A 25,913-nucleotide genomic window follows, 5' to 3' on the forward strand; every position below is an offset into this window, starting at 1 on the left:
AAGATTGAGAGGCTAATGTGAATCATTGCTGCATAGCATTCCCCCAATAAATTTTCTGCCAGTCATTGAACTGTTCCACTGTTGACGAACAGTTGAGTGCTTTCCCACTTTGGCTAGTATGGCTAGTGGTGCTGCAAACAATTACGTGTCTGTCTTGTGTATGTGCATGTGCATGTCAGTGAAATTGCTAGATAATAGGGTATCTGTACTGGGTTAAGAGTGTCCCCTCAAAAATCCATGTCCACCTGGAACCATCAGAATGCGACTATAGCCCTGGTTGGTGTGGCTGAGTGGATTGAGCACTGGCCTGCAAACCAAAGGGTCACCGGTTTGATTCCCAGTCAGGGCACATGCCTGGGTTGCAGGCCAGGTCCCCAGCCAGGGCCAAGTGAGAGGCAACCATGCATTGATGTTTCTCTCCCTCTCTTTCTCCCTCCCTTCCCCCTCTCTAAAAATAAAGAAATAAAATCTTTTAAAAAATGAATGACTTTATTTTGAAATGGGGTCTTTGCAAATATAATTAGTTAAGATGAGGTCATACTGGATTAGTTAGAGCGAGCCCTAATCCAATGACTGGTGTCTTTATAAGAAGAGAAAAAGAGGCAGACACAGAGCGGGAGAAGACATATGAAGTTGCAGGCAGAGATTGGAGTGATGTGCCTACAAGCTAAGGAACACCGAGGATTGCTGACCACCACCTAGGAGAGGGGCATGGGACACATTTTCCCTGAGAGCCCTCAGAAGGAACCAGCCCTGCCCACACCTTGATCTTGGACTTCTGGCCTCCAGAACTGGAAAAGAATAAATCTCTGTTGTTGTTGTTTTTTTTAAAGATTTCATTTATTTTTAAAGAGAGGGGAAGGAAGGGAAAAGAAGGAGAGCAACATCAATATGTGGTTGCCTCTTGAGCACCCCCAACTGGGAATCTGGCTCGAAACCCAGGCATGTACCCTGACTGGGAATTGAAACAGTGACCCTTTGGTTTGCAGGCTGGCACTCTGAGCCACACCAGCCAGGGCCAAATCTCTGTTGTTTTAAACTCCCCAGTGTATGGTGCTTTGTTACTGTAGCTACAGGAAATGCACCACATATATTTAGCTCTGTCATTTCTGTTTCCTCTTCTGTGAAATGCCTACTCGCACCAATCTTCCCATTTTTTATTGGATTATCTTTTTCTTATTGAGTTGTAGGAGTGCTTTATATGTTCTGGGTATGAACTCTGCACTGGTTATATGTATTATAAATCTCTTGCACTCTGTGGCTTTCCCTTTCACTTTCTTAATGATGTCTTCCCTTTTGTTTTTTAAAGACTTTATTCATTTATTTTTAGAGAGAGTGGAGGAGAGGAAGAAAGAGAGGAAGAGATACATCATTGTGAGAGAGAAACATCAACTGGTTGTCTCCCATACGCTCCCCTATCTGGAACCAAACACGCAACCCAGGCATGTGCCCTGACCAGCGGGTCAGGGAAATGATGTCTTCTGATGAGCAGAACCTATTAATTTTTTTTAAATTTTATTTTAATCATTGTTCAAGTACAGTTTTCTCCCCCCTAGTAGAACCTATTAATTTTAATGTAGTCAAATTTACCATTTTTTTCTTTATGGTTAATATTTTTTGTCCTGTTCAGAAAACCTTTTCTTCCCTCCAAGATTATGAGAATATTCATCTATATTATCTCCTAAATGTCATCTTTTCAGACTTTTATGTATGATGTAAGGTAGCAGTCAGGTTGCTTCTCTTGCATAGAGATCTGCAGTTGTCTCAGTGCCACTTATTGAGATGAACACCCTTTACCCACTGTCTGGAAATGCTGCTTTTTTTGCATAACAAATGTCCATAGCTGTGGGTCACTTTTTGGACTCTCTATTCTATTCCACTGGTCAATTTATCCATCTAATACCACACCATCTTAATTACTATAGCTTCATAATAAACCTTAATACTCGGTAAGTCAGATCCTCCCATCATGTTCTTTTTCAAGAGGCTCTTTGTGTGCTGATTGCAGCAGGGGAAGAGGGAGGAGGCTATGGGGGGATAAATGGTAATGGGAAAAATACAATAAAAATATTTTTTTAAAAGAGACTCTTCGTGGGCTATGATGTTTCCATATAACTTTCAGAATCAGCCTGTTAGATTGATCAGATTATTTGTTTTGAAGTGGAGATTTTTCTTCATTTTTTAAGAGATTTTACTTACTTATTTTTAGAGAGGGAGAGAAACATCAATGTGTGGCTGCCTCTCTGGCACCCCCCACTGGAGATCCAGCCTGCATGTGCCTTGACTGGGAAGAAAAAAACAGCAACCAACTAGGGCTGATTATTTTTAAGAGCCTGATTGAATTATTTGAAATTGTGGTAAAATATATACAGCATAAAATTTATCATTATAGTCTTTTTTAAAAAGATTTTACTTATTTATTTTTAGAGAGGGGAAGGGAGAAAGGGAAAGAAACACCAGTGCAAGAGAAAAACATCGATTGGCTGCCTCCTGCACGCATCCCGACTAGGGACCAAACTGTCAACCCAGGCATATGCCCCAACCAGGAACTGAAGCGGTGACCCCTAATCTCACAGGACAACACCCAACCACCTGAGCTACACCAGTTAGAATTATTTTAGTTATCTTTATTTATTTATTTTAGAGAGAGAGGAAGAGAAAGAGAAAGAAACATCAATTTGTTGTTCCAACTATTTATACATTTATTGGTTGTCTCTTATATGTACCCTGACTGGAGATCAAACCCACAACCTTGGTGTATCGGGATGATATTCTAATCGAGCTACCTGGCCAGGGCCAAAGCATTTTAGTCATTTTTTGCTATAAAAATTTATATTGTAATATGATATTCATAATATAAAATTTACCATTTCATCCTTTAAAAATCTTTATTTTAGAGAGAGGAAGGAAAAAACCCATCGATTTGTTGTTGCTGTTATTTATGCATTCATTGTTTGATTCTTGTATGTGCCCTGACCCAGGATGGAACCTGCAACCTTGACATATGGGGACCATGCTCCAACCAACTGAGCTACCCAGCCAGGGCCCCATTGTATCCTTTCTTCAGTGCAAAGTTCACTGACATTAAGCACATTCACTCTGTTGTGCGACTCCATCCACCTCTAGAACATTGTCATCATCCCAGACTACAACTCTGTCCCCAGTAAACACTACCTCACATTCCTCCCCTTCCCCCAGGCCCCAGCAACCACTGTCCTACTTTCTGTCTCTATGAATCTGACTGCTCTAGGGACCTCATACAAGTGGAATCATTCAGTATATGACTTTTTGTGTCTGGCTTACTTTACTTAGCATAATACATTCAAAGTTCATCCATGTTGTAGCACGTGTGAGAATTTCTTTCCTGTTTATGGCTGAATAATATTCCATTTGTAAGACACATTTTGTTTATCTGTCAATGGACACACGAGTTGTTTCTGCCTTTTGGCTACTGCGAATAATGCTGCTGTGAACACCGGTGTACAAATATCTGTTTGAACCTTGATTAACTTTTGATAAAAATTACATTCAATCTATGTATCAGTACTGGCGAACTGACACCTTTACTATATCAGTTCTTCCTGTTCATGACTGTGGGATCTCTCTCCATTCACTTAGTTCTCCTCTAATGTCTTTCTGGGAGTTCTGGTTGTTTTTTTGTATTTAAATTTGTTGTTACCCTTCTTCTGGTTATGCGAGGAGGCAGAGTGTGTGTACCAACACCTCCATCTTGGCTGGAGGTGTATTGTGGTATTTTTCATAGTCTGCCTGACACTGTCAGATGTCCTCAAGGGTTTCAACCTGTTCTTGTTTAAATGTTTTTTAGATTTTACTTATTTATTTTGAGAGAGAGAAATGGAGGGCAAAAGAGAGGGAGAGATACACCAATCAGTTGCCTTCCCAACTGGGGACCTGGCCCAAAACCCAGGCATGTGCCCTTACTAGGAATCGAACCAGCGACCTTTTGGTTTGCAGGCCAGCACTCAATTCACTGAGCCATACCAGCCAGGGCCAGCCTGTTCTTATAAGTATGGGCCTTCATTTCCTTATGTTTATTGATCTTTGTGAGATCTTTTTTGGTTAATCTTCACCTTGGGTGAACTAGAGCCCTAAACTGAGGTTGCTTTCCTCTAGAGAGGATTTACTTTCTGTTTGTGCCAGGAGTGCCACCACCCTGGGTCCCAAGCTCAATTTAGGTATTCCCCTTCCCACTTCTCACCATAGCACATGTTGCCTGTGGAGGCTCGCTGGGCCCTTCAGAGACCTTCTCCCTCTTGGGAAGCAGTAGGGGAGGGAAGATAGAAGAGCTACCTTTTCTTAATTGTATTTTTTCCATTACCACTTATCCCCCTTATATGCCCCTCTCCCCCCACCCCCTGAACTGCTCCTTGCTTCTCCCTACTTTGCTAGTTTTAGATTTTGAGGCAATCCCTTTAGCCTTGCTTTTCCTCCTTTGCAAAATGAGATTAATTCCTACTTTCACTAGGTTGCTATGGGGATCACAATGACTGACGTCAATGACTGGTGCATGCCAAGAGCTCAGCTCGACGCCCACCTGTTCACGTGCTCTGGATGTGCCCAGGGCTCTAAGGGTCCAGCCTCCCTGTCTAGTGGGTTACCTCCCATCCCCACTGCTACAGAAAGGCCAGAGGTAAAACAACACAACACAGATGCTTTATTGTTTACAAAACATGGAAACCCAACTCCAGGAGTGATGCCGGGGACACAGAAATGACGGAGAATCGGTGGGCCCCAGCATGGGAGGAGTGGCCAGGTCTCAGGCCCTTATGGCTGCAGGCTCCACTCTGGCAAAGGGCTGAGTTTTGCCTGCAGCCCAGGGCTGGGCCCTGCCCGAGGCTCCCAGGCCTCTGGGAGGGTCGGGCAGAAGGAAGCGGTGGCTAAAGGCCATCCCTGATGAGGTGGTGAGCAGCTCCAGGCCAACAGCCTTGTGGGTCCCCCCCCCAAGCTCCAGCCTAGTCATCCACCTCACTTCAACTACCCTCCCTCCAGAGGCCAGTGCTGGGAGAGAACACAGGAAGGCAAGAAGAAAGGAGGCCACTACCTAAACTTCTTCCTCTCTTTCTGGCCAAGAGGAAGGAGCAGCTGTGACCCTTCCTTCAACTGAAGAACCACAGAGGAGCTGGAATGCTCAGCAACTAGGAGAGGGCACCCTTTAAGGGTTACGAAGAAATTTGTCTAAAAAACCCTATCTGAACTCACAGCATCAGTCCATTTCCCAGCCCTAGCTGTGTGCAGGGGGAAGAACCGAAAGGTAGTACTGGGAGCCTGGCAGCTGGGGACTGGGTCCCAGAGCTGCCTCTTCTGCAGGCCTCAGGGGCGCGTGTCATAGGACCATGAGGCAGCCAGGGCAGGGTCTGGGCAGGGCAGTGCCTATCTCCCAGGCTGCAGGTGGTTGTGGAGCTGCTCCGCCTGGGTCTTCAGGCACTGGAATTCCTCCTGAATGAAGTCAGTCAGGGCCTTGCGCATCTCCACCTGAAGGGAAGGACTGGGGCTGACCAGCAGCCCTCAAGGAGCTTCGCCCAGGGGCCCTGGGAGGCCAAGGGTGCTGGGAGGGGCTAAGGACAGCAAGGGGACATCCTGGGAAAACTCACAGTGGACTTATTCTCTGCCCGGAGCCGCTCGAGCACGGGCAGGACACTGAAGGGCTTTCCTATCAGCACAGTGATTTTCTGCAGAGGAAACCGGCCACCAGATGACAGCAACAGGGAGAAGGCCCCCAGCCCCAGCCCAACCGCCCCAGGGAGCCAGAAACAGAGTCCTGCCCCTAACTTGCTAGGCGCTCCCCCTGGCCACTCTCCCTCTTTAGGACAAGGTTCAACGGCATCCAAGGGTTATCCCAGTCCTAGGGTCCATGCCTAGATGTCCTGTCCTGTCCTAACCCTAGGGACCACCCCTGCCAAGGCCTGATTTCCTTTGCTCTCCTTGTACAGGGCTTGGTGCCAGGAAGGCCCTCTCAATGTTCCACTCGGTCCCTCCGCCACAGCCTCAAGCTCAGCTCCTTCTGAATTTGGCCTCAGTAATACTGAGTGGGAGACAAAGGGCAGATGGCAGGCAGGCAGGCAGACAGACAGACGAAGATCAGCAGCCTCTGCCTACCTGTCCAAAGCGTGGGAAGTATGGTGGGTTGTTAGGAAGGACGTCATTCATTCCTGCAGCAAACAGAAGGCTGGGAAGCAGGCACAGGGTGGAGCAGGACAGCCCCGGACCCCACCCCCGGCACCCTCTTCCTGCTGCCCAGTGGAAGCCGCCCTAAACACCAACTAGGGAAGCCCCTCTCCCTGCCTCCATCCCCAGACTGCAGGCTCGCCCGGAGAGGGCGGCTTACCGACATGCCACAGCGGCAGGATGACCGGGTTGAGATGACACTCGGCAATCAGGCGCCCAATTCCTGCCCCACAGAGAGGCAGAAACATTGGTGCAAGCAGAGCTTCAGTGCTAGCCTCCAGCGGAGGCCATCGGCCCTCCCCTAGTTAAAACCAGCTCCCCTGGGCCAGCCCTTGTCTTGGCATTTGTCCCCTTGCTGCTGCTACCATGTACCATGGTCCAGCTGAGCCAAAGAGGGCCAGCCCTTACCCCACTTGAAGCGCAGGAACTCGGAGCTCATGTTCACTTTTCCTGGGTGGGGGGAGACAGAGGTGAGGTTTTGAGGGGGGTGCTTGGGAGTCTCATCCATATTCTTGGGGACGTGTGACCCTACCAGCCTCACTGACCTTCTGGGAAGATGTGCACCCAGTCCCCGTGGTTGAGCTTCTCCAAAATAAAGTCCATTCCCTTCTGGTAAACACCGTCTCCTGCCAAGAAAAGGCACCTCCCCATCAGTCCTCACTCTCCCGGGGTCCCCTCCATCCCTCTCCCTCAGGATAAAGCAGCAGCTCAGAAACTGCCTCTTTGCCTTCCCCACTGCACCGTCCACACAGACAACCTGCAACGACTGTCTCTCCCGAGCCAGCTCAGCCCCAGCTGCACTTCATGGCTCTCGGCATCCTTTGTTCAATACTATCCTCCAACCCTCTAAGTGCCTGTTCACTTGTAAGGCAGCAGCATCACCTCAAACTGACTGAAAGTCTGAACTTGACAATTCCTCCACTGGCCACCAAAGTCACCTTTTTAAAAATCTTTTTTATTGATTGATTTTAGAGAGGGGGGTAGGGAGGGAGATCTGTTGTTCCACTTATTTATGCATTCATTGGTTGCTTCTTGTATGTGCCTTGACCAGGGATTCAATCTGCAACCTTGGCAAATTAGGATGATGCTCTAACCAACTGTGCTACCCAGCCAGGGCCCAGCCCCATCTTTTGCCTACTTGTCCTGCCACAGCCTCACTGAATGTGAGCCATTCGGCCACAGGCATACATCTGCAGTACAGCCCCTGGCAACCCCCATCCATGCACTAGCCTATCTTCCCTCCCTCCCTCCCTCCCTCCCCAGCCAGGCTCTCAGAGCCTCCTTTCTCCTTGGGAGGAGCCACCCTGGAGCGAGCCTCCGTCTGCTGCCCCTGGCCCAGAGGCGGCTGCTGGAGCAAACCAAATCTGCTTATGACTTCCAGCCTCACTTGGGCCACAGATTCTGGACTGCAACCCTTTCTTGGTGGCTCAGCCAGGCCATTCCTGCAGCCACTCCTCACAGGCCTCCCAGCCCTGCCTGCACCCGCAGACTCCTCCGCCCCTCCCTCCTGCCAGCCCCTTACTCACAGGGCTCCCCCTGAAAACTAGACTCTCCATTTGATAGAACATATGGTGTTTCGAGTTGGGAAAAACTAACTGGCTAGACTGAAAAAAATGGAGTCGAGCTGCCCCCAGTGCTAGCAACACATGCCTTGGAGATGCCCCGAGACCATGACACTGAACCCAAGTGGCCCAGAGGTCAGCAAGAACACAGACATGGATGTCTAATGCTGTATACACTGGCTTTCAACTTGGAGCCATGTGGAGATAATTCATGACCACACACAGTAAGAGCATCATCAACCCTGTCCATCCAGTGGACAGGGACAGAGAAGGGGAAGGTTGAAGGAGCAGGGTAGAGTAAGAGGAAACATCTTAGCAAGTGGGAAGTAGATGAGAGCCACATCACAGAGGGAGAGACCCACACTGGGACTGTCTTGGCCAATGCACCAAGAAATGGACTTTTAATCTGTTCTCTGCAAGGCTAGGTCTTTAGAAGGTGCTACTTAAGGCTCCAGGAGTCTCAATCTAACCCAAATGGGGGCCTGGCCCAGCAGCTTCCTCAGGGGCTACAGCTGGGGAGCACGGTGAGGGTGGTGGCTTCCCTTCTTGATACCGCATTACCTGGCAGAGGTGGGCTTCAGAGCTATTGGCTCCTTCTCTACTAAAGCCCACTGGTGCAGCCAAGCCATCCAGCTTGAAATCAGAGTTTTAAAACAACACTATGCTTTGGGAGCAACACTTCCTAATGTTTAACTTTTGCAAATTTTCTACACACTGGTAGAGCTTATGCAAGATTACTCCGATACTTCACGTCAGGTCACAAGGCCTATGCTTTGGGAGGGAGGGAGTATTTTGGAACACAGAAGCAAAGTATGCCAGATACTCCCTTTGCTTCAACGTGTTAGAGCTTCGCTATCCCTCAAATTCACTTCTCTCACTGAAGGTGTTTAGGGTTAAGATTTTGTTTCTGTTTTTAATTGTGCGATAAACCTTAGATGCAGGTCAAAAAGAAAAATCACACAAGAAGCGGACATGGGACGCCCGTCTGGGGTTGCAGAAGGGAAGAACTGAGACTTGGGGACAGGGATATGTGAGCAGAATCCCCATCTCTCAGAACAGGGCGTGACAACTCCACGGTCACCAGTCATGGCACTGCAGTCTGTTTGTGCTTTAAAGAAATGAAGCAGCCTCCAAAATCAGCAGCAACAACGAAAAGCATTCCAGGCCGCTGTCTCTGGGGAGTAGCCTGAGGATTTGGAGGCATGAGTACTGTAGCTTTTCATTTATTTGAGATGACTTTATTAGATTTTACCATGTTTTTTTTTTCTCTAGTTGGTCAAGGTAAAACAACAAAAAACCCTTGACACCTCTCACACCCTTTGGTTACTTCTTCCTCTCCCTTCCGCACAACCAGCCTCTGGGAGCAGTGGCCGTCCCTGCTGTCTCCCTCCCCTCCCCCTCTCCAGCCCCCACAAGGTCCTGGGGCTTTGCTTCCTTTCTCTCTGGCCATTGCTTCCTGCTTCCTCGGTGACTTGTCTGTCCTTCTGTGCTCTCCTTCTGTGCTCTGAGGTGCTGTCCCGGGTCCCTGCAGGTGCCGTCCAGAGGTCCCTGGGTCCTCTGTAATCTCACTTCTACGTTTGTGACTTCGTTTGTGGTCGAGTCCCCAGTATCTTTATTCCCAACCATTCTTTGTTTTTTTCCAACCATTCTTGTGAGTTCCAGAACTGCATACCCCACTGCCTCTGGAACTGTTGCCCTCCTCAGATGACAGGCTCTTCAGATGAATCACACGCAAAACAGGACCCACCTCCCCTCCTAACCCCCACACCCCATCCTCCAAGTGGCTTAGTATCACCAGATGTCTCCTAGCATCATCTTTGAGTTCTCTTTTCTTCACACCCTCCCACACCCAATCTGTCAATGATGGAATTTTCAATTTTGTCAACTCTGCCTCCAGAGTGCATCCCCAAGCAGTCCCCTTCTCAGGCTCTCCACAGCGACTCTCAGAGGCCCGGCTACAATCGTCTACTGCCAGAATTGCTGCGACAGCCCCTAACCAGGCTCCACCCAGCCCTGTTCCCATCCACCACCCACACTATGACCAGGGTGCTCTCTCTCTGAACCAGAGATGAGAGCACATCACTACCTTGATGAGAGAACAGATTCCACAATTCTTAACATGATTATTCCAGCACCTTCGGCCTGCAAACTGCATTTTCTACCTTTATCAATTACCTCTCCAGTGCCTGGCAAATGCTCTCCTGTGTCTAGAATGCTTTTCCTTTCATACTCTGCCGGGGAAAATGCTGCTTTCCCAGAGGAAAGAACAACTTGGACTTGAATCCTGGCTTTGCTACCTCTCTCCCAGTGACCTTGGGCCAGCAGCTTAATCCCTCCAAGTCCCTTTAGATGGAGAATGGGAACCAAAAATGGCCCCTAGCTTCTGAGGCTCTTGAGAGGTGCTGAGTAGTCATTCAATGTTACACACCTCAGTCCATAGGCATGTTTGTTCTACCAAGCACTGCGGCCTGTTGCACATGCCACCTCCATCACAGACACATGGCACCACACTGCCACCAGTGAGTCTCTTAGCAATGTCCTCAAGAGAAGGGGCTGTGGATAACACCTCCTACACTTCTAATGCCAGAGCTCCAGATTTGTACAATACTCAGGCAGTTACAGGGAACTGAGCACTCTCCAAGAAACCATCGCTTCTCTGGCAATGGAGCTATGCCTCGCGCTAGTGCGGCAGCACTTTCTAGCTCCCCTTGCTCCCGGGCTGCCTTTCCCACCTGGGTCTCTCCACTCCCAGTGCTGCTAAACCAGAAGCATCAACCACCAGGGGAGGCCAGAGAAGCCTGTAGACGTGCCTTTCTGCACCCACTGGCCCAACAGCCCCTCCCAGAGAAGCAGCTCACCTCGGCATACCGGCACACACTTGCCCAAGCTGAAAAAGTGAGAGTGCAGCTCCTTGGTGAAACAGATGTCTGCAGCTGCGGGGGTCCTAGAATGGGGACAGATGCAGTCATCCCTGCCTCCCCCTGCTCCCTGCTTCCCAACCTGTCCCCCCCAACATGATGCCTGACATCCTCAGCAATGTGGGATGGAGGCTCAAAGGGGCCTGCAGGGCCCCACCCCCTTCCCTGCCTGGACTGCTGGATGCCACCTCCTGGGCAGAACAGGAGGAGGGCAAATCTGGGCAGAGATGGGTGAGGCCTGCTGGGTCCTTTGGGAGGGGCCCATTCCTCCTCACCAGCGCATCAACTTCAGGTTCCAGATGTGGCGAAGTTTCAGGATCCCTAGAGAAGGAGAGGAAAAGTGTCGTGCCCCAGCTTACCTTGTTTCCAGGAAACACCTTTCTCCGTCACCCCATTTCAGGGATAGAAGAACAAGGGCAGCAGCACTATCATTTCCCTGTGGCCCAGAGTGGTGTTTTCCAGATCCTTGGGCTGGACCCCCAGGTTCTCACTGGCTCCTCACTCACTTCCATTCCCCATATCTCATTAGTAAACCATATCTGGTCTGCCTGTCTCTGCAACAGATTTTGGTGCTATCTATTTTTCTATACCTCCCTCTCTGGTTTCACTGTCACCAGCCTGGTTCAGGCTACTGTAATATTGTAAGCAGGGGTGTCCAACCTGTGGCCCACGGGCTGCACACAGCTCAGGATGGCTGTAAACATGGCCAAACACAAATTCGTAAATTTACTTAAAACAGAAATGTTTTTGCGATTACATATTGCAATGTATTTAATATGTGGCCCAAGACAACCCTTCTTTTTCCAGTGTAGCCCAGAGGTGCCAAAAGGTGGGACACCCCTACTAAAATCTAACGCCTCCTTTCTGGCCCCCTGGGATCTGCCTGTGGCACCCAGGGACCATTCCCTACCCAGCAGTCAGGGTGAGCTCTGAAAGGCTCTGATTTGACATGCTGGTTCCGCATGTAGTCTAACCTCCTGTGTTCAGCAGTGAAACCTCTGGACAACCCCCTACCCAGCCCCATCCAGATTATTGGAGCAAAACAACATTTCTGGGAAGTCAGTAGAGCAGGAACTTCTAGGTGGGAAGCTGAGCTCCCAAATAAGGTTGATTGAAGGGCACAGACCCAGCATGGGGCAAACCTGGAAACGGGATACAGGTCTCCCAGCCCCTCGCCCAGAATTTCCTTGACAGGTCCTCAGATTTGTTCCCAAGACTCTGTGGTGCCTTCAATAATTTAAAGAAGGAAGGCTTCCACAGGCCTGCTGCAACAGAGAAAACTGTCAGACCTTGCCGTGGGGCCAGTTCCTCACTTGCTCATTCACTCCAAATTTCTGAGGCTCTCTCCAAATCACCTTCCCTGGGAGGATGCTGAAGAGTCACAAATCAAACTTTCACCATTAGGGCAGGACACCCCAGAAACAGTAGTGCCAGAGCTATGTGAAGAGCCCAGTGAGAAGTGAGTTTCTTCCGCTTTTGTTTGGCCATTTCCGGGGTTCTCTCCCTGCCTCCCTGTGCCCAGCACACTGGTAGGTATACCCCAGAGATGAGGATCATCCATGCAGGACTGGTGATTGGAGACAGTGATGAGAGGGGTGGCTGGGCCTCGGTTCTCGATGAGCTCATACAGCACCTCCTTGTTGTGGACGGTAAGGTGGTTCATGTACTCTGGGGGGAGAGAAAGAGTGTGGGGGTCTTGGCCTCCTTCTCCTCTGGAGCCCAGGACTTCCCCCAGCCAAGCCCACTCACTGGTCCAGAAGCAGCTGTAGGTGCCCACCAGGCCCATGACGATGCTGCTGGCCAGGGTCCAGGTGAACCGCGGCACAGCGGGGAATGGCCATTTAACATGTAGGGGCATCTCCTCCCTACCGCCCCCCGCGGCCTGGCCGTTCCCCAGCCACGGGGCAGCCTGCGGGGCCGCTCTAGGTCTGTATTCTCAATCGCTCCAGAGCCCTGTCCTTAACAGGCCCACGCCAAAGACGTGCGTCACGACACGCGGCGCGACAGGGGACTTGACCAAGGTCACCTTGCGGGGCAGGCCAGAGCCTGGCCCGGCCCCGCTCTCTCGCCACAGACGAGCCGCCACTGTGATCGGGAGCCGGGAGTCGCAGTGAAGAACAAGAGGAACTGACGCCAGCAGCCGCGCGCCTCAAGCAGCCACCGGCAGAAAAGCGAGCCTGCAAAGGTCACACGTTCCTCCGTCGCCTGTCGCAAAACGCGCGCGCGGGCCGCTTAACGGCAGCGGGGGCAGTCCTAACCCTAACCACGCCCGCCCCAGCGCAGTCTCAGTTCGAGGCCTTCCGACAGCTGCGCGTCCCTTTTTTCTCAGTTCGTCCCCAGAAAAATCTCCGTAGGTAATGTGGGTTGCACAGATGGATTACCTGACACCACTCAAATTCGGGGCTGGCGAAGCACTTTTACTTTAGTTCCCCCCCCCATTATTTAGGTAAAATTTATATAACAGAATTAACCATTTCATAGTATTTTATTAGCATTTAAGTTACATATTTTATGTAGATAATATATACGTTATGTTATAGATTATGTAACTTTACATCATTACAATGTTATAAAATTGTATTATATGTCTATGTGTATATGATGTAATATGTGATGTAATATATAGCAATATGTACCTAGTGTGTATTACAATATTTTATATCATGTAATACATTTGTAATGTTGTCAACTACCGCCTCTAACTAGGTCCCAAACATGTCCATCATCCCCAAAAGAAAGCCCTGTGCCCCTCAAAAAGACCATTTTTTATATTAAATCATAATTTTATTGACTTAAACTTTTTTCCGACCTGCTCACTGGCTATGGCGACATTGGCCTGATGACCGCTCTGCAACCATCCAGTAAGGACTCGCCTCCCATCCTCAGACCTCGCGGAGTCCCCCAGATGTCCCAACAGCAAGAGTGCAAGACACCACGCCGTGCTGAGCTGTCAGCTCTCTAATACCCATCTCTCAGGGACAGTTCCTCAATGTAACCTTGACATCCAGCACCGCAGCCAGTTCCTGCGCCAACCGTCGCTCACTTTGGGTCTCCAGAGAGCTCAGGAGTGTGCAGCCCCACTGGGGCCCGGCCCAAAAACTTGGAGAGAAAGCTCTTGTCTTCAAGGGTGCCTAGGCCCTCCGCGGGGCTCCCCTAAGCAGAGCATGAGCTCCAGCTTTTGCGTCTTCCCTCGCCAGATGCTGCTTGGAGGGAGTCCCAGAGCGGGGACTGAGTGCCGGGTCTGGGAGAATCCAGCCCCGGGTTTGCACTCAAGCGCCCGCTCCTCCTCGCTGCACACCCTTGGCACAAGCAACTACTCATTAACGGGCTGCTGCGCCTCGATCTCTCTCTGTGACTCACAGGTCTGTCATCTGCCTGCAGCCCCGGGCCTCCGCCCCTGCCGGGTCCCACGCCGGCGGGGGGCGGGGGCGGGAGAGGGAGGCGGGGTCTGACGGAAAACTGGGTGGGTAGGAATCAGTTGTCTGCCCTATCATCAAGCGCTGGGGCGGAGCCAGGACTCGTCCAGCTGGTGGGGAAGTGAAGGCTGGCTGGCCGGCCAGGCCCGGACGGGTGGGGCAGTAAGACTGCCTGTTCCTCTTTTCTCCTCTCTGGACCCCGCCAGGCAGGTGTTGTGATTCCGTGGGGAGTCTCCATCCGCTTACAGCTGAGGCAGGTGTGCAGACAAGCTGGTCTGTGCAGGTATGGAATCCCTCTGGGCAGAGGGAGGGTGGAAGTTGTCTCCCACTCCGGAGGTGGTGGCGGTAGTAAGAGAGAAAGGGAACCCCGGGGCTGGGGCCAAAGTCTAGTGTTGGAAGCCCAGACTGGGCTTTGGTTCTTCTTGTCCTCCACCCTCCTGGGGGGCCCCTGGCTCTAGAACCTCCAAGCCTGTCCTTGACAGTCCAGGGCTGCCCAAACACCCACATACATCCCAGAATAGGCACCAGGGCAGGCTACCCAAACTAACATGAGTGACAGAGCAGGTGATGAGGGAGAGACAGGCATGGAGCTGGCCAGGAGTGGGAAGATGTGCAGGGAAGCTGTGACAGATAAACAGAGAAGACAGGCCAAGAAAAACAGAGGCAGAGCCTGAGAGAGGAGGAAAGTGAGCCCCAGGGAGAAGGTGACAAAGTGAGAGAGAAGAGCAGGTAGGCAGAAGTCAAAGCACTTAATGATATCAGTAAATGAGAGCCACACGAACAGGGGGTATCAAGGAGTTGAGCCCAAAAGAGCAAAGTCAGGGTGAGTCTGAGAAAAAAAATAAACCACGAGAGACTCTCAGGAAGAGTGGGGGGGGGTCTCTCTAGCTGATAAGATGAACAAGAAGGGCTCACCAATGGTGGTGCGGCATGGCAAAGGGGCCCATCACACACTGCAGTGGGGTGGGGTGATTTGATGTATTTGAGATCATTTTAAATGCATATGCCTTAAACCCAGCAGTTGCACTGCAGAGAGCTTGTCTTAAAGATAACATCTCACAAGCAAAGAGAGAGGTTTGTGAAGATGACCCTCCTAGTTACTAATGGCGGTGAAAAGCTGGGATCAACCCTGAGGTTGAATCTTTGTGCACTGCTGGAGGGAATGTAAGTTGGTGCAGTTCCTACAGGAAATAGTATGTGGTTCTTCAATAAATTAATCATAGAATTACTACATGGCTCAGCAATTCCACTTCTGGGAATACACCAAACAGAATTGAAAGGAGGAACTCAAAGAGATATTTGTACAATCATGTTCATAAGCAGCATTACTCACAGTAGCCAAAAGGTAGAGGAAACCCAGGTGTCTATTCACAGATGAATGGATGGACAAAATGTGGTTATCCATACAGTGGAATATTATTCAGCCCTAAAAAGGAAGGAAACTTTGAACCAATGACACCCCAATAAATTCAATTTTTTTCAAAAAAGGAAGGAAGGAAATTTTGACACACTACAACATGGATGAACCTTAAGGACATTATGCTAAGTGAAATAAGACAGTCACAAGAGGACAACTAGTGTATTATTTCATTCCATGAGGTCCCTGGAGTAGGCAAACTCATAGAGACAGAAAGTAGGGTGGTTGGTGCCAGGGGCTACAGCGGGATATGGGGGGGATTAGTGTTTAATGTGGACAGAGTTTCAGTTTGGGAAGATGAAACAGTTCTGCAGGTGGATGGTGGTGATGGTTGCACAGCAATGTGAATGTGCTTAGCGACAGCAAACTGTACACTTAAAAACGGTTAAGATGTTAAATTCTATGCTATGTGTGTTTTACCACAATTAAAGGAATGAGGCCAAGCCATATGTGCCAGTGTCAGAAGATGTCCACGGGGAGAAAAGGCAGGAAATCCGAGATGCTGGAAGCTCTGGGGGCACTGGTGCTGGGCTGCAGAAGGAGCATCACTTCCTCCTCTGTCCATAACACCATGTTCTTCTCAAACCAGAGCCGAGCCCAGGTGGGACTGCATCTCGAGGCAACCTGGATTCCTCCAGAGGGTCCCAGTAGCGTGAACACAGCCATGCGCTGCCCAGCTATGCTCCTGCTCCTGGTTGGTGGGGTCGGGGCCTTTCGAATCTGTGCCTTCAACACCCAGCGGCTGACACTTGCCAAGGTGGCCAGGGAGCAGGTGATGGACACCTTAGTTCGGGTAAGTTTCGTCATTGCAGGGAAGCTGCACTCCTGAAGACCACAAAACAAAGCTCCCAGCCCTGCCTGACCCAGAGCATGTCCCAGAAAAGAAGGGACATAGGTACAGAGACATTGGGCAAGGGCCTCCTTTGGCGTTGGCCTGAGTCTCTTCCCCTGTAAACTGGGTGTAGTGTGGGCAGGGACGGCACTCTGTTTTCTCCCAGGTCTTTTCTAGTCCCATTGCTCTCTGGGGGCCACAGCCATCAGGCCATGACACTCTCGCCCACATCAGTGGCCAGTGCCAGTTCCTTAGGGACCTCACCCCCTTCCTGGGGCACTGGTGCTAAGCGGGGCTGACCTTCCTGCTGTCCTGCAGATCGTGGCCCGCTGTGACATCATGGTGCTGCAGGAGGTGGTTGATCCTTCTCCCAGTGTCATCTCCCTCCTGATTCGAGAGCTCAACCGGTGAGCCAGGCTCTGTGGGTCTAATCCGGGGTCCCCTTGAGCCTCAGGGCCCCTGACGCTGGGCTCCCTTTTCTGGCAGATACGATGGCTCTGGGCCCTACAGCTTCCTGAGCAGCCCCTCTCTGGGGCGCAGCACGTACACGGAGAAGTACGTGTACATCTACCGGTAAGCACAGACGGAGGCCAGGGCACACGTGGTGACGGGCCCACTGACAGCTGAGTATTCATAAGGGCTGCAGGCCCCTTCCTCCTGGGGCAGCCCTCACCTTCTCGTTAAACTGTTTTTTCTCAACCATTTTATTCTGGGATCTGCCTCTCTTCTTCCCTTGCCAGCCTTGGTGTTCATGTGTTCCTACAGCAGGTTGGGTCCTTCTGTCTCTCTTCTGTGGAAATGAGGCTCAGGGCATGTCTGGGCCTGTTTGGGAGTGGCTGGCTGCAGCTTCTGGGAAAGAGGATCATCCAGGACCTGTCATGGGCCTTGGGTGGATATGGTTTCCAGAAACAGCCCTAAGATCCTGGGAAGACATCTGGGGGCGGGGAGCCCTTTGGGGTCATGTTCATGAGGACAAGGGGGACTCTCCAGGAAGGAAACCTCTTTTCTCTTTTTTTTGAAAAGATTTTATTTATTTACTTTTACAGCAAGGGGAAGGGAAGGAGAAAGAGGGGGAGAGAAACATCAATGTGTGGTTGCTTCTCTCGCAGCACCCACAGGGGACCGGGCCCACAACCCAGGCATGTGCCCTGACTGGGAACTGAACCCACGACACTTTGGTTCACAGGCCCATGCCCAATCCACTGAGCCACACCAGCCAGGGCGAGACCTATTTCTTTATATAGGTGGAATCATATAATGTCTAGAATTCACTCCAAAATAATGGGGAACAATGTCCACACAGGAATGCTCATAGCAGCATCACTCATGACTCTTTAAAGTAGAAGTGACCCAAGTGTCCATCAGCTGATGCATGGATAAATAAAAGGCGGTCTCTCCAGTCAAAGGAATATTACTCAGGCATAAGAGGGAGTTAAATACTGACCCATGCTGCAGCATTGGCAAATCTTGGAAACCTACACTAAGGAAAGAAGCCACATACAGAAGAACAAATACTACTATTCGATTACATTCACATGAAACATCCAGAGTAGGTGAATCTAGAGACAGAAAATAGATCACTGGCTGCCAGGGGCTGAGGGGAGGAGAATGGGAAGTGACCATTAATGGGTACAGTTTCTTTTTGGGGTGATAAGAATGCCCTAAAATTGATTGTGGTGATGGGTGTATAACCTTGCAAATGTACTAAATACCACTGGAATTTTATGGTATATAAATTTTGTCTCAATCAAATTCTATGAAAAAGGCTAGGAATGCTGTGCTCCCATGAGATGAAGCTGCTGGTGGAGGGCCCCCTCCCTGAGTCCCAGCTCTGATGTTGGCACTTGCCAACCAAAGTCAGTGATGTGGGGCCATTGCTTCCCATCCCTTGGTCCCCCCAGGTCGCACAAGACACAGGTCCAGGATCACTATGTGTACAATGACGAGGATGACGTCTTTGCTCGGGAGCCCTTCGTGGCCCAGTTCACTTTGCCCAGCAAGGGTAGGAAGGAAAGGGTGGCCCTGCTGTGTGGGAGCGGGAAGCGGGGGCGGGGTGTCTGGCTGGTTTTATTAGGGCCTTGGTCATTCAGAGGAGGTTGCATGCAGAAGGGCCAGGAGTGGGTGGGAGCCCTCCATCTCTCGGGCCTTGCTAGTCCTTCCCAGCTTGGTGTTGGTCCCCCTACACACCACTCCGAAGGCTGTAGAGAAGGAGCTGAACGCCCTGTACGATGTGTTTCTGGATGTCTCCCAGCACTGGCAGAGCAAGGTAGGGCTGGGCAGATTGCATCATAGAGATGGGACCTGGATGGCAGGGTGACCAGGCCCAACAGCTGTCCCCCTCTCCAGGACATGATCCTGCTTGGGGACTTCAATGCTGACTGTGGTTCACTGACCAAAAAGCGCCTGAATGAGCTGGTACTGAGGACTCAGGCCGACTTCTACTGGGCAATTGCCGATGAGAAGGACACTACGGTGCGGGCCACCACCCACTGTGCCTACGACCGCATAGTGCTGCATGGAGAGCGCTGCCGGAGCCTACAACACAGGGCCGCAGCCTTCGACTTCCCCAGCGTGTTCCAGCTCACTGAGGAGGAGGTAAAGGACTGAGGCACAAGTTGGTCACAGGGAAGTTGCTCATCCCTGACACTTTGTCCCTCTGTCCATCCCCAGGCCCTCAACATCAGTGACCATTACCCCGTGGAGGTGGAGCTGGAGCTGAACAGGGCAGCACACCAGATCCAGCCCCTCAGTCTCGCCACTCTGTTGCTGCCATCACTGCTGCTGGTGCTGCCGCCACTCCTGCCCCCAAGCTGGGCTTGATGGCCTGAACCTCACCCGGACCTCGGTGTCTGCTGCACACAGATGTAGTGACGACATTGTATTTTGGGACTCAAACCCCAGCCTCTCCTGTCCATCTGCCCTACAGCCAAAGCGACTCCTGAGGGGCTTCAACTGCAGCCCTCCTCCATCCCCAGCCCTACCTTATTGACTGGTTTGGGTCCTTTGGTTAAGCCTGTGCCTAGCATTAGAATGTGGAAGAGGAGGCAGGACCCTGAGGCTGAAGCCATGGCACTCTTCCCCCAGGTCGTGTCAGGAGTGGGGGGGAAAGCAGGCAGGCTCTAGAGCTGAGGGAGGGGGAAAGGGTTCAGAAAAGGGAATCACAACCTGTAAAAAATGACAAGGAAACACACACTGAGGACAAAAAGCTACATTACAGGGACACATGTGCATAGCAGATATATCAATGGACCACCTTTATTGCACACAGGATTCATATGAATCAGTATTAAGATGCCAGTAGAGAAAAGAATGGCTCAGTGGATAGAGCTTCAGCCTGTGAACTGAAGGGTCACTGGCTCAATTCCCAGTTAGGGTACATGCCTGGGTTGTGGGCCAGGTTCCTGGTTGGGGACATGTGGGACGCAACCTGTGGATGTTTCTCTCCCTTCCTCTAAGGGTGAATAAATAAAATCTTAAAAACAAAACAAAACAAACAAACAAACAAAAACCATGGAGCCCCAGCTGCTGTGGCTCAGTGGATTGAGTGCTGACCTGTGAACGAAAGGGCTGCTGGTTTGATTCCTGGTCTGCCGGGGTCCAGCCTTGGTGGGGTCTCAGGGTCCCCGAAGGATGCACGGCTCAGGCAAAGCGAATGAAGCGAGACACCTGGTGGGGTGCCGGAGGACAGCCAGGCTTTTTGGGCCTGACTGACTCACCAAGAAGAATCAATCTGTATTTTTATAGGGGAGGTTATATGACATTCAATGCATAGTGTGATTATTAAAACAGAAATGGTTATCATAGAAATAATTTTGAAAAATACAGGTTTTACAAATCAGTCATGTTAAAGAAATAACCAAAAAGTACAGGAGGTCCCGCAGATCAACCATATTAAACAAAGGTTATTTTGACCAAGAGGGTCATTAATCAGATAAGATAGCCAACAAAGCTATACGGGCACAAACTTTCAGGTGCCAATTAGTAACTAGATGTCTATTAAAATGCTAGGGATTGGACTAAATTAAAAGGGTGCAAGGGGTGATTTATGTTACACAGAAATTAGCTATTATCCATTAAGGTTAGATTTGTCTAGGTTAAGTAACTGGTTTTTTGCCTAGGTTTTTTTGATTTATATATCTTGGGGGGGGCATGTTTTGTATTCGTTTCCATGTATTGAGATTATTATTTCCAACTAGAACTCCTTGCTTCTTTACATTCCTGTCCAGGGTATGGGAGGGGTAGCGACTCTAATAAATCTTAAGCTTTTGAGTGGTGACACCTTAGGAAACATTCCTAGCAACAGCTTCCTTCAGCGTTCTGGCAGTTGGTCTGCCCAGTTTAATTTTGTCCTTAACTTCCCAGGTGGGGGAAGCAGGCAGCATTAGGGTTGCTAGGGGTCTCTATCTTGTGGTCAGCAAGTCATTTCACACAGAATCAGAGGCATTGTGCAAACTTTTTGTTATAATACACAGGTATCTAAAAATCCCACCACCTAGTGCTAGCAGGGGCAGGCATACAGGAGATAGACAGATCCAGCCACAGTTGCCTCTGCCATGCAGATGCGTCTCACCTGTCCCAACTGTGGCAAGGGTCAGCTATTGGGCAGCTCCCGACACCGGTGGGGGCACATGCCTGGGTTGTGGGCTAGGTTCCCCAGTGTGGGGTGTACAAGAGACAACCATCGTTTCTCTGTCTTCCCCTCTAAAAATAAAAGATTAATAAAAAAAAAAAAAAATGGAGCCCTGGCTGGCATGGCTCAGTGGATTGAGCACCAGCCTGTGAACCAACAGGTTGCTGGTTTGATTCCCAGGCAGGGCAATAGACCAATGGGTGTCTCACACATTGACATCTTTCCCCCTCCCTTCCCCTCTAAATAAAATCATTGGATGGAGATTAGCAGTTCACACACGTAAACCGTGGCTGACATAAACTGTCCTACTCTAATGAAAATAGCTACAAACAGCCCTAACGCATGCACTTAAGCCCAGGAGGTGGTCAGTCCACCTTGGCACATTCCTATGGCTGGTGTGGCCCCAGGGAGGCTGGTTACCAAGGCTACAGATGCACAAAAAAATGCATGAACCTATCATGTATTTGATACTGTAATTGTTAGGAAGTTCTTCAATTTCTTAGAGTGATGTGTTTTGTGAAGTAGTCCTATTAATGATGGTTACTACATCCTATTACACTTCAGCAAATGAAATAGATTTCCAGGGGCATGTTAGAACAGTCACGAACAAGTTGCCCCAAAAGGACCCGAGGGTCCTAGTTAACTTTAGGACCACTCCATTCTCCAGGGAACACAACTCAGTAAAAACAGTCCCAGCAAGGGATCAAAACCATTAAGTTGAAGTTACAATGAAATTTATGGTTTGGGGCTGTAGTATTTGCTCAAAGGTGTCCTGCTGCCAAGCCCTGGACACTTCAGAGAGGTAACTGGGACCATGCCCAGATACTTTTGGCTCTCCCCGTTTCATGATGCTGCTGGCTTGGGACCCATGGACAAAGATTCCATAGCCCCCCGCAACAGTAGCCTTAGTCACAAACCCCTTTTCATCACCCAGGGAAGGGCACTTGACCAAGGCAGCACTTGCACTACAACTAACCATGGCCTGGGATTTTGAACCTACAGCCTCTGATCTAGGCAAGTCCAAAGTCAATGTCCCAACTAGGTTGTTGTTCTGGGCTTGTTTGTTCACTAGCTGACACATTGTTGGCCTCTTTTGGAAAACAAGACAGTGACCCTAGGGTTCCCACACCCACCCCCCCATGAATCCAGATGCAAAGACATAGACAGGAAGTAGGATTTATTGGTGGGTGTTAAGGTAGAAGCAGAGACTTATGAGTGCAGAGCCCGCCATTTTTCCAGGGGACCACGATTAGGGATGTACTTGACCCCACAGCCATCTGGGATGAGCCGCTTTTCAGCCACCATGTCTTCAAATTCATCCGCATTAAACTTAGTAAAGCCCCACTTCTTGGAGATGTGGATCTGGGGAAAAACAAAGAATTAAATCAAGATACTTGGAGACTCAGGCAAGTAAAGGCAGGAACAAGGCCACAGCACTACTTACCTTCTGGCGGCCAGGAAACTTGAACTTGGCTCTGCGTAGTGCCTCAATCACATGCTCCTTGTTCTGCAGCTTGGTGCGGATGGACATAATGACTTGGCCAATGTGGACCCTGGCCACTGTGCCCTGGGGCTTTCCAAAGGCACCTCGCATACCTGTCTGGAGCCTAGATTGGGGACAGCATGAGTTCAGGTGTGAGTGTCCACCAGAAATGGCTGTATCCAAGGTCCCTTAAGGCAACCCATACTAGCAACAGGCTGCGTACACTACCAAGGATGCTACTGTTTGCAGACATTGCACACCGGGCCCCCATGGGTCAAAGAGCTCGGTCGGCTTAATTGGCTGCAGTGAATCCCAAAACATAATAACCAGAATCCCTTGCCAAGGTGCCACTGGGCTCATCTGAAAGCCCTCCAACACACAACTGTCCCAGTAATGTGCTTGCTGGCAGATAGCTGTCATTAAGTTCAAAATTACTTCCTCCACCTGCCACCCAGGGGCTGCAAAGACTTAGTCTTGCTACCCCTGGTATTTGTTTCTGGGAGTCAGTCGTATTCATTTATGGAGTGGTGGAAAAATTAGTGTCCACTGAAATCCTGCCAGCAGTTTGCCTTGCTTTACTATGGGTGGCCGAGTCTGTATACACCCAGGACCCAACTCACCTGTCAGCCCCAGCACAGGACAACATCTTGTTGATGCGGATGACATGGAAGGGGTGGAGCCGCACTCGGATGTGAAAGCCATCTTTGCCACAGCTTTTCACCATGTACTTGTTGGCACAAATACGGGCAGCCTCCAGGGCTAGGTAAAGGGAAAGAAAGCAGCAGAGTGAGGACAGAGCTGAAGCACTTACCATGGTCCTCCCTGGCTCTCAGGGGACATCTGTATTGCCTGAGTGAGTTTCATACAGACTCACAATTTTAATTCCAGTACAGTCTGCTCCAGATTTGGCTGGGGGGACACACAGATATAGCCATGATTAACAAGGAATCCTAAACCTCACCTTCGGAGGAGAGCTGCTCATATTCATCCGACACCATGTGGCCACAGAGTGGGAACTCATCCACTTTTGCCTTTTTCCGGCCCAGGTCAAAGATGCGGATCTTGGCATCTGAAAAAAGGTTGGGTAAGTTGTGTGTGGAGTGCCACAAGACAACTGAGTCAGTGTAGCCAAACCAGCTGGGGAGCTGCTCCGCAACTTACCAGGGACACCTCGGCAGAAGCGAGACTTTGGGTACGGCTTGTTCTTGCAATACCGGTAACTGCAGGGGAGGGGGAAAAGGCAGGTTTTCAGGAATTTACAAGTGACCCCGACTTTAGGAACTTCCAGTGCTCCCTCTCAAAGAGGGCTGGGAAGGGAGTGGGGCAACACAAGTCAATCTAGAAAATGGCTCTAAAAAGATAGTCACAAATAGGTGGTCAAAAGTTAAGAGGACAACCATGTTAGGTACATAAAGGCAAAAATATCTTCCTCGATGCCTTATTAAGTTTTAAACTTCGTGCAAGGCCAACGCTTTGAAACGGACTTTCTCAGTTAAAAAACACACACCTCACTTCCATACACTGCATACTACAAATTGGGGGCAGAAAAGTAGTAAAATTCATTCCATCCACCTAGAGTTTTAGGCACGCAGCATTTTGCCTCGGAGCCACGTGAAGGGCTCCCGGCGCCCCCTGCAGGCCACACAAGAATTGAGCCCACACAGCACGTAGCCGGAAATAAGACGGAGATAGGACACAAAGGCCCAGAGGGCAGTGAGCCTGAAAAGGCGGCGAATTTCCAGGACAAAGGACGGGACGCAAGGAGGATGTCGCTTCCATCCTGAAACTGGCTCAGAAATACAATACAGGGTCAGTAACACCCCAACTAAATTGTGGAAGCGCTTAAAGGGCGGCATCACGTTTTAAGTAATCACATTATATAAATGAAGACCTAAAGCGACCCAGAAAACATTCGGGAAAATGTAGGGTCTGTTCCCAAAATAGAAAAGCTACCCTAGGGAGGCCCCGCCCCACGACTGCTTTCAGCGGCTAAAAGCAGTTATCCCTTTTTCCTGAGCGAAATAACATGGACTCCACACTCACCACCGGGCAGGGCGGCGGCCCATGGCGACACCAGGATCTTCACTGGCTGCAACGAAACACAAAAAGTCGGAACCGAAGACGAAAACAGGACACGAACCAAGGGAAAGAAATGGCAAGGGCCCAGGAGGAGTCGTCAGTTACCACTACTCACCACGCCAAAGGAAAAAAGGTACTCCTACGCCTGCGCATGCCTTATATAGGCCGTCTAATCTTCGCGCGTAGGAACCATAGAGTCCTGGCGAGGGTGGGTGGACGCTCTGCCAGACTTGCAGACCATAGAGGCAATGACGCTCTGCGCTTGCGTGTCGGCAGCCGAAAACATGCGCAGAACGGGAAAGCGGCGGAGCGTCTGATCGCAGCGGACAGCTGGCGAATGGGGACTACCCACATCAGCACCAGAAACCCTCTTTCAACTGGCCATCTTGGGCGTAGACCTCGGCCTGAGGCTTTGCTGTTAATAGTAGAGACTTTACATTCCTAGAGTTGAGAGAAAGGAAATTCCCCAGAATGGGGCTCACGGCGGCTGCGCACGTGTTTCGGGAGTTCCTTTTGCCCAAAACACGCACTCCGTGTCTCCCTCTGGACTCCCTTTGGAGGGCCCGCAGGGGACGAGCCATGCTGGAGCCTGCATTCCTTTGTTGATGGGGTGGCCGGGGCCGGAGCCGGAGGCCTGCCGCTGGGGCCCCACCCTCCACCGTAACCTAAGACTCTGCAGCCGGCTTTGCTGTGAGCTCTGCTCCATGAGTTTGTTAACCCCGAGACCTGGGTCGTGGCTTGCGCCCTCCGGCGAAAGTAAGGCCGAGGAGAAACCTGCACCGAAACCTAGGGCCCAGGAGACCCTGTAAGTGCCGTTGGGCCCTCTGCCCACCTTGACCAAGCAGAGAAAAAAGACATTGTGCTCCCTATGGTGACTTGGAGAAGGGGAGAAAGAGGGCTGCAACCCCGTATGGCTAAGGGCACAGTCACTGTCTCCTGCCCCGCCCAGTCCAGGCTTCTGAGAGCAGCTCTCCCAGGGCCCAGAATGTGCGCCCCCCCCCCACACTCCTTGCGGAGCCCACTACGTTCCAGTGCCTCCTGAGTGTGTCTGGACGGTTCTCTCTAAAGCATAGATTCACCACCACCAAGAGAGAAGTGGGCAGAGCTGGGGCCAGTCACCGGGGAATGTGTTGTCCACCACAGGTGTCTGTCCAAGCTTCTGGAGGTGAGGAAGTCAGGAAGTAACAAAGTCTTCTCAGTGTCACTTGATGGGTGGCCCTCAAAGGAGGGAATCCTGCTCAAGCATGCCTGTTTTCAGAATAACCTGTCACTTTAGTAAACAGGTGCAGGTACCTTTGGGAAGGCTTGGAAAGATTTGTGATGTGCATGTCAAGCCATGGTGCAGAGGCCTTCCCAGGGGACCCCAGCCTCCCCCTCCACCTGGGGGCTC

The 25,913-nt window shown here is 50.5% G+C and overlaps 3 protein-coding genes and 1 non-coding gene across 16 annotated transcripts; 1 reads left to right on the forward strand and 3 right to left on the reverse strand.

Annotated features, from left to right (window-relative positions):
• Nucleotides 1-4,652: 4,652 nt before the first annotated feature.
• TAZ (tafazzin) lies at nucleotides 4,653-13,610 on the reverse strand. Of its 10 annotated transcripts, XM_028522942.2 has the most exons (12): nucleotides 12,416-12,948; nucleotides 12,206-12,334; nucleotides 10,942-10,987; nucleotides 10,607-10,692; nucleotides 10,315-10,317; nucleotides 9,911-9,997; nucleotides 6,732-6,812; nucleotides 6,595-6,636; nucleotides 6,347-6,409; nucleotides 6,118-6,170; nucleotides 5,613-5,690; nucleotides 4,653-5,493 (listed from the first exon to the last, which is right to left on the reverse strand). In XM_028522942.2, exons 1-12 carry the CDS (start codon nucleotides 12,522-12,524, stop codon nucleotides 5,392-5,394), a joined length of 879 nt encoding a protein of 292 aa, XP_028378743.1. In that variant the 5' UTR covers nucleotides 12,525-12,948; the 3' UTR covers nucleotides 4,653-5,391. The 10 variants fall into 10 exon arrangements, 8 of the variants coding, with proteins under 8 accessions (XP_028378743.1, XP_035872730.1, XP_035872729.1 ...); XM_036016837.1 differs by lacking the exons at nucleotides 9,911-9,997; nucleotides 10,315-10,317; nucleotides 12,416-12,948 and adding exons at nucleotides 11,809-11,931; nucleotides 13,476-13,610; XM_036016836.1 differs by lacking the exons at nucleotides 9,911-9,997; nucleotides 10,315-10,317 and adding an exon at nucleotides 11,809-11,931 and having other exon boundaries at nucleotides 12,693-12,964.
• DNASE1L1 (deoxyribonuclease 1 like 1) lies at nucleotides 13,001-19,623 on the forward strand. 3 transcript variants are annotated; one of them, XM_036016832.1, is made up of 10 exons: nucleotides 13,001-13,020; nucleotides 13,864-13,927; nucleotides 14,289-14,365; nucleotides 16,089-16,292; nucleotides 16,650-16,738; nucleotides 16,818-16,904; nucleotides 18,233-18,333; nucleotides 18,485-18,597; nucleotides 18,678-18,926; nucleotides 19,002-19,623. In XM_036016832.1, the coding sequence occupies exons 2-10, from the start codon at nucleotides 13,864-13,866 to the stop codon at nucleotides 19,149-19,151; spliced, it is 1,134 nt and encodes a 377-aa protein (XP_035872725.1). In that variant the 5' UTR covers nucleotides 13,001-13,020; the 3' UTR covers nucleotides 19,152-19,623. The 3 variants fall into 3 exon arrangements, with proteins under 3 accessions (XP_035872725.1, XP_035872724.1, XP_028378748.1); XM_036016831.1 differs by lacking the exon at nucleotides 13,001-13,020 and having other exon boundaries at nucleotides 13,806-13,927; XM_028522947.2 differs by lacking the exon at nucleotides 13,001-13,020 and having other exon boundaries at nucleotides 13,847-14,028.
• A 2,498-nt stretch (nucleotides 19,624-22,121) lies between these two features.
• RPL10 (ribosomal protein L10) lies at nucleotides 22,122-24,650 on the reverse strand. Of its 2 annotated transcripts, XM_036016839.1 has the most exons (6): nucleotides 24,488-24,650; nucleotides 23,606-23,664; nucleotides 23,406-23,513; nucleotides 23,065-23,203; nucleotides 22,406-22,568; nucleotides 22,122-22,323 (listed from the first exon to the last, which is right to left on the reverse strand). In XM_036016839.1, the coding sequence occupies exons 1-6, from the start codon at nucleotides 24,508-24,510 to the stop codon at nucleotides 22,171-22,173; spliced, it is 645 nt and encodes a 214-aa protein (XP_035872732.1). In that variant the 5' UTR covers nucleotides 24,511-24,650; the 3' UTR covers nucleotides 22,122-22,170. The 2 variants fall into 2 exon arrangements, with proteins under 2 accessions (XP_035872732.1, XP_035872733.1); XM_036016840.1 differs by lacking the exon at nucleotides 22,122-22,323 and having other exon boundaries at nucleotides 22,449-22,557; nucleotides 24,488-24,643.
• LOC114505846 lies at nucleotides 22,616-22,750 on the reverse strand. The gene has a single exon (XR_003685308.1). It is a non-coding gene; the product is annotated as a small nucleolar RNA SNORA70 (small nucleolar RNA).
• Nucleotides 24,651-25,913: the final 1,263 nt, after the last annotated feature.

The sequence above is a fragment of the Phyllostomus discolor genome, chromosome X (assembly GCF_004126475.2).
Source record: "Phyllostomus discolor isolate MPI-MPIP mPhyDis1 chromosome X, mPhyDis1.pri.v3, whole genome shotgun sequence".
Classification (NCBI taxonomy): Eukaryota; Metazoa; Chordata; class Mammalia; order Chiroptera; family Phyllostomidae; genus Phyllostomus; species Phyllostomus discolor.

What these genes read in the sequence shown, in the direction of transcription:
- TAZ (XM_036016833.1), bottom strand. Translation starts at nt 12,524, where the DNA reads ATGCCCCTACATGTTAAATGGCCATTCCCCGCTGTGCCGCGGTTCACC. An exon ending in CTACAGCTGCTTCTGGACCA is followed by an intron (nt 12,335 to 12,415) that starts GTGAGTGGGCTT and finishes CTCTCCCCCCAG; the next exon opens with AGTACATGAACCACCTTACC. An exon ending in GTGTGTGCCGGTATGCCGAG is followed by an intron (nt 6,813 to 10,606) that starts GTGAGCTGCTTC and finishes TTTTCTTGGCAG; the next exon opens with GAGACGGTGTTTACCAGAAG.
- DNASE1L1 (XM_036016831.1), top strand. Translation starts at nt 13,831, where the DNA reads ATGAGCTCCAGCTTTTGCGTCTTCCCTCGCCAGATGCTGCTTGGAGGG. An exon ending in CTGGGAGAATCCAGCCCCGG is followed by an intron (nt 13,928 to 14,288) that starts GTTTGCACTCAA and finishes GGACCCCGCCAG; the next exon opens with GCAGGTGTTGTGATTCCGTG. An exon ending in TGATGGACACCTTAGTTCGG is followed by an intron (nt 16,293 to 16,649) that starts GTAAGTTTCGTC and finishes GCTGTCCTGCAG; the next exon opens with ATCGTGGCCCGCTGTGACAT.
- RPL10 (XM_036016839.1), bottom strand. Translation starts at nt 24,510, where the DNA reads ATGGGCCGCCGCCCTGCCCGGTG. An exon ending in GGCCGCCGCCCTGCCCGGTG is followed by an intron (nt 23,665 to 24,487) that starts GTGAGTGTGGAG and finishes CCTCCCCTGCAG; the next exon opens with TTACCGGTATTGCAAGAACA. An exon ending in TCCTGTGCTGGGGCTGACAG is followed by an intron (nt 22,569 to 23,064) that starts GTGAGTTGGGTC and finishes TCCCCAATCTAG; the next exon opens with GCTCCAGACAGGTATGCGAG.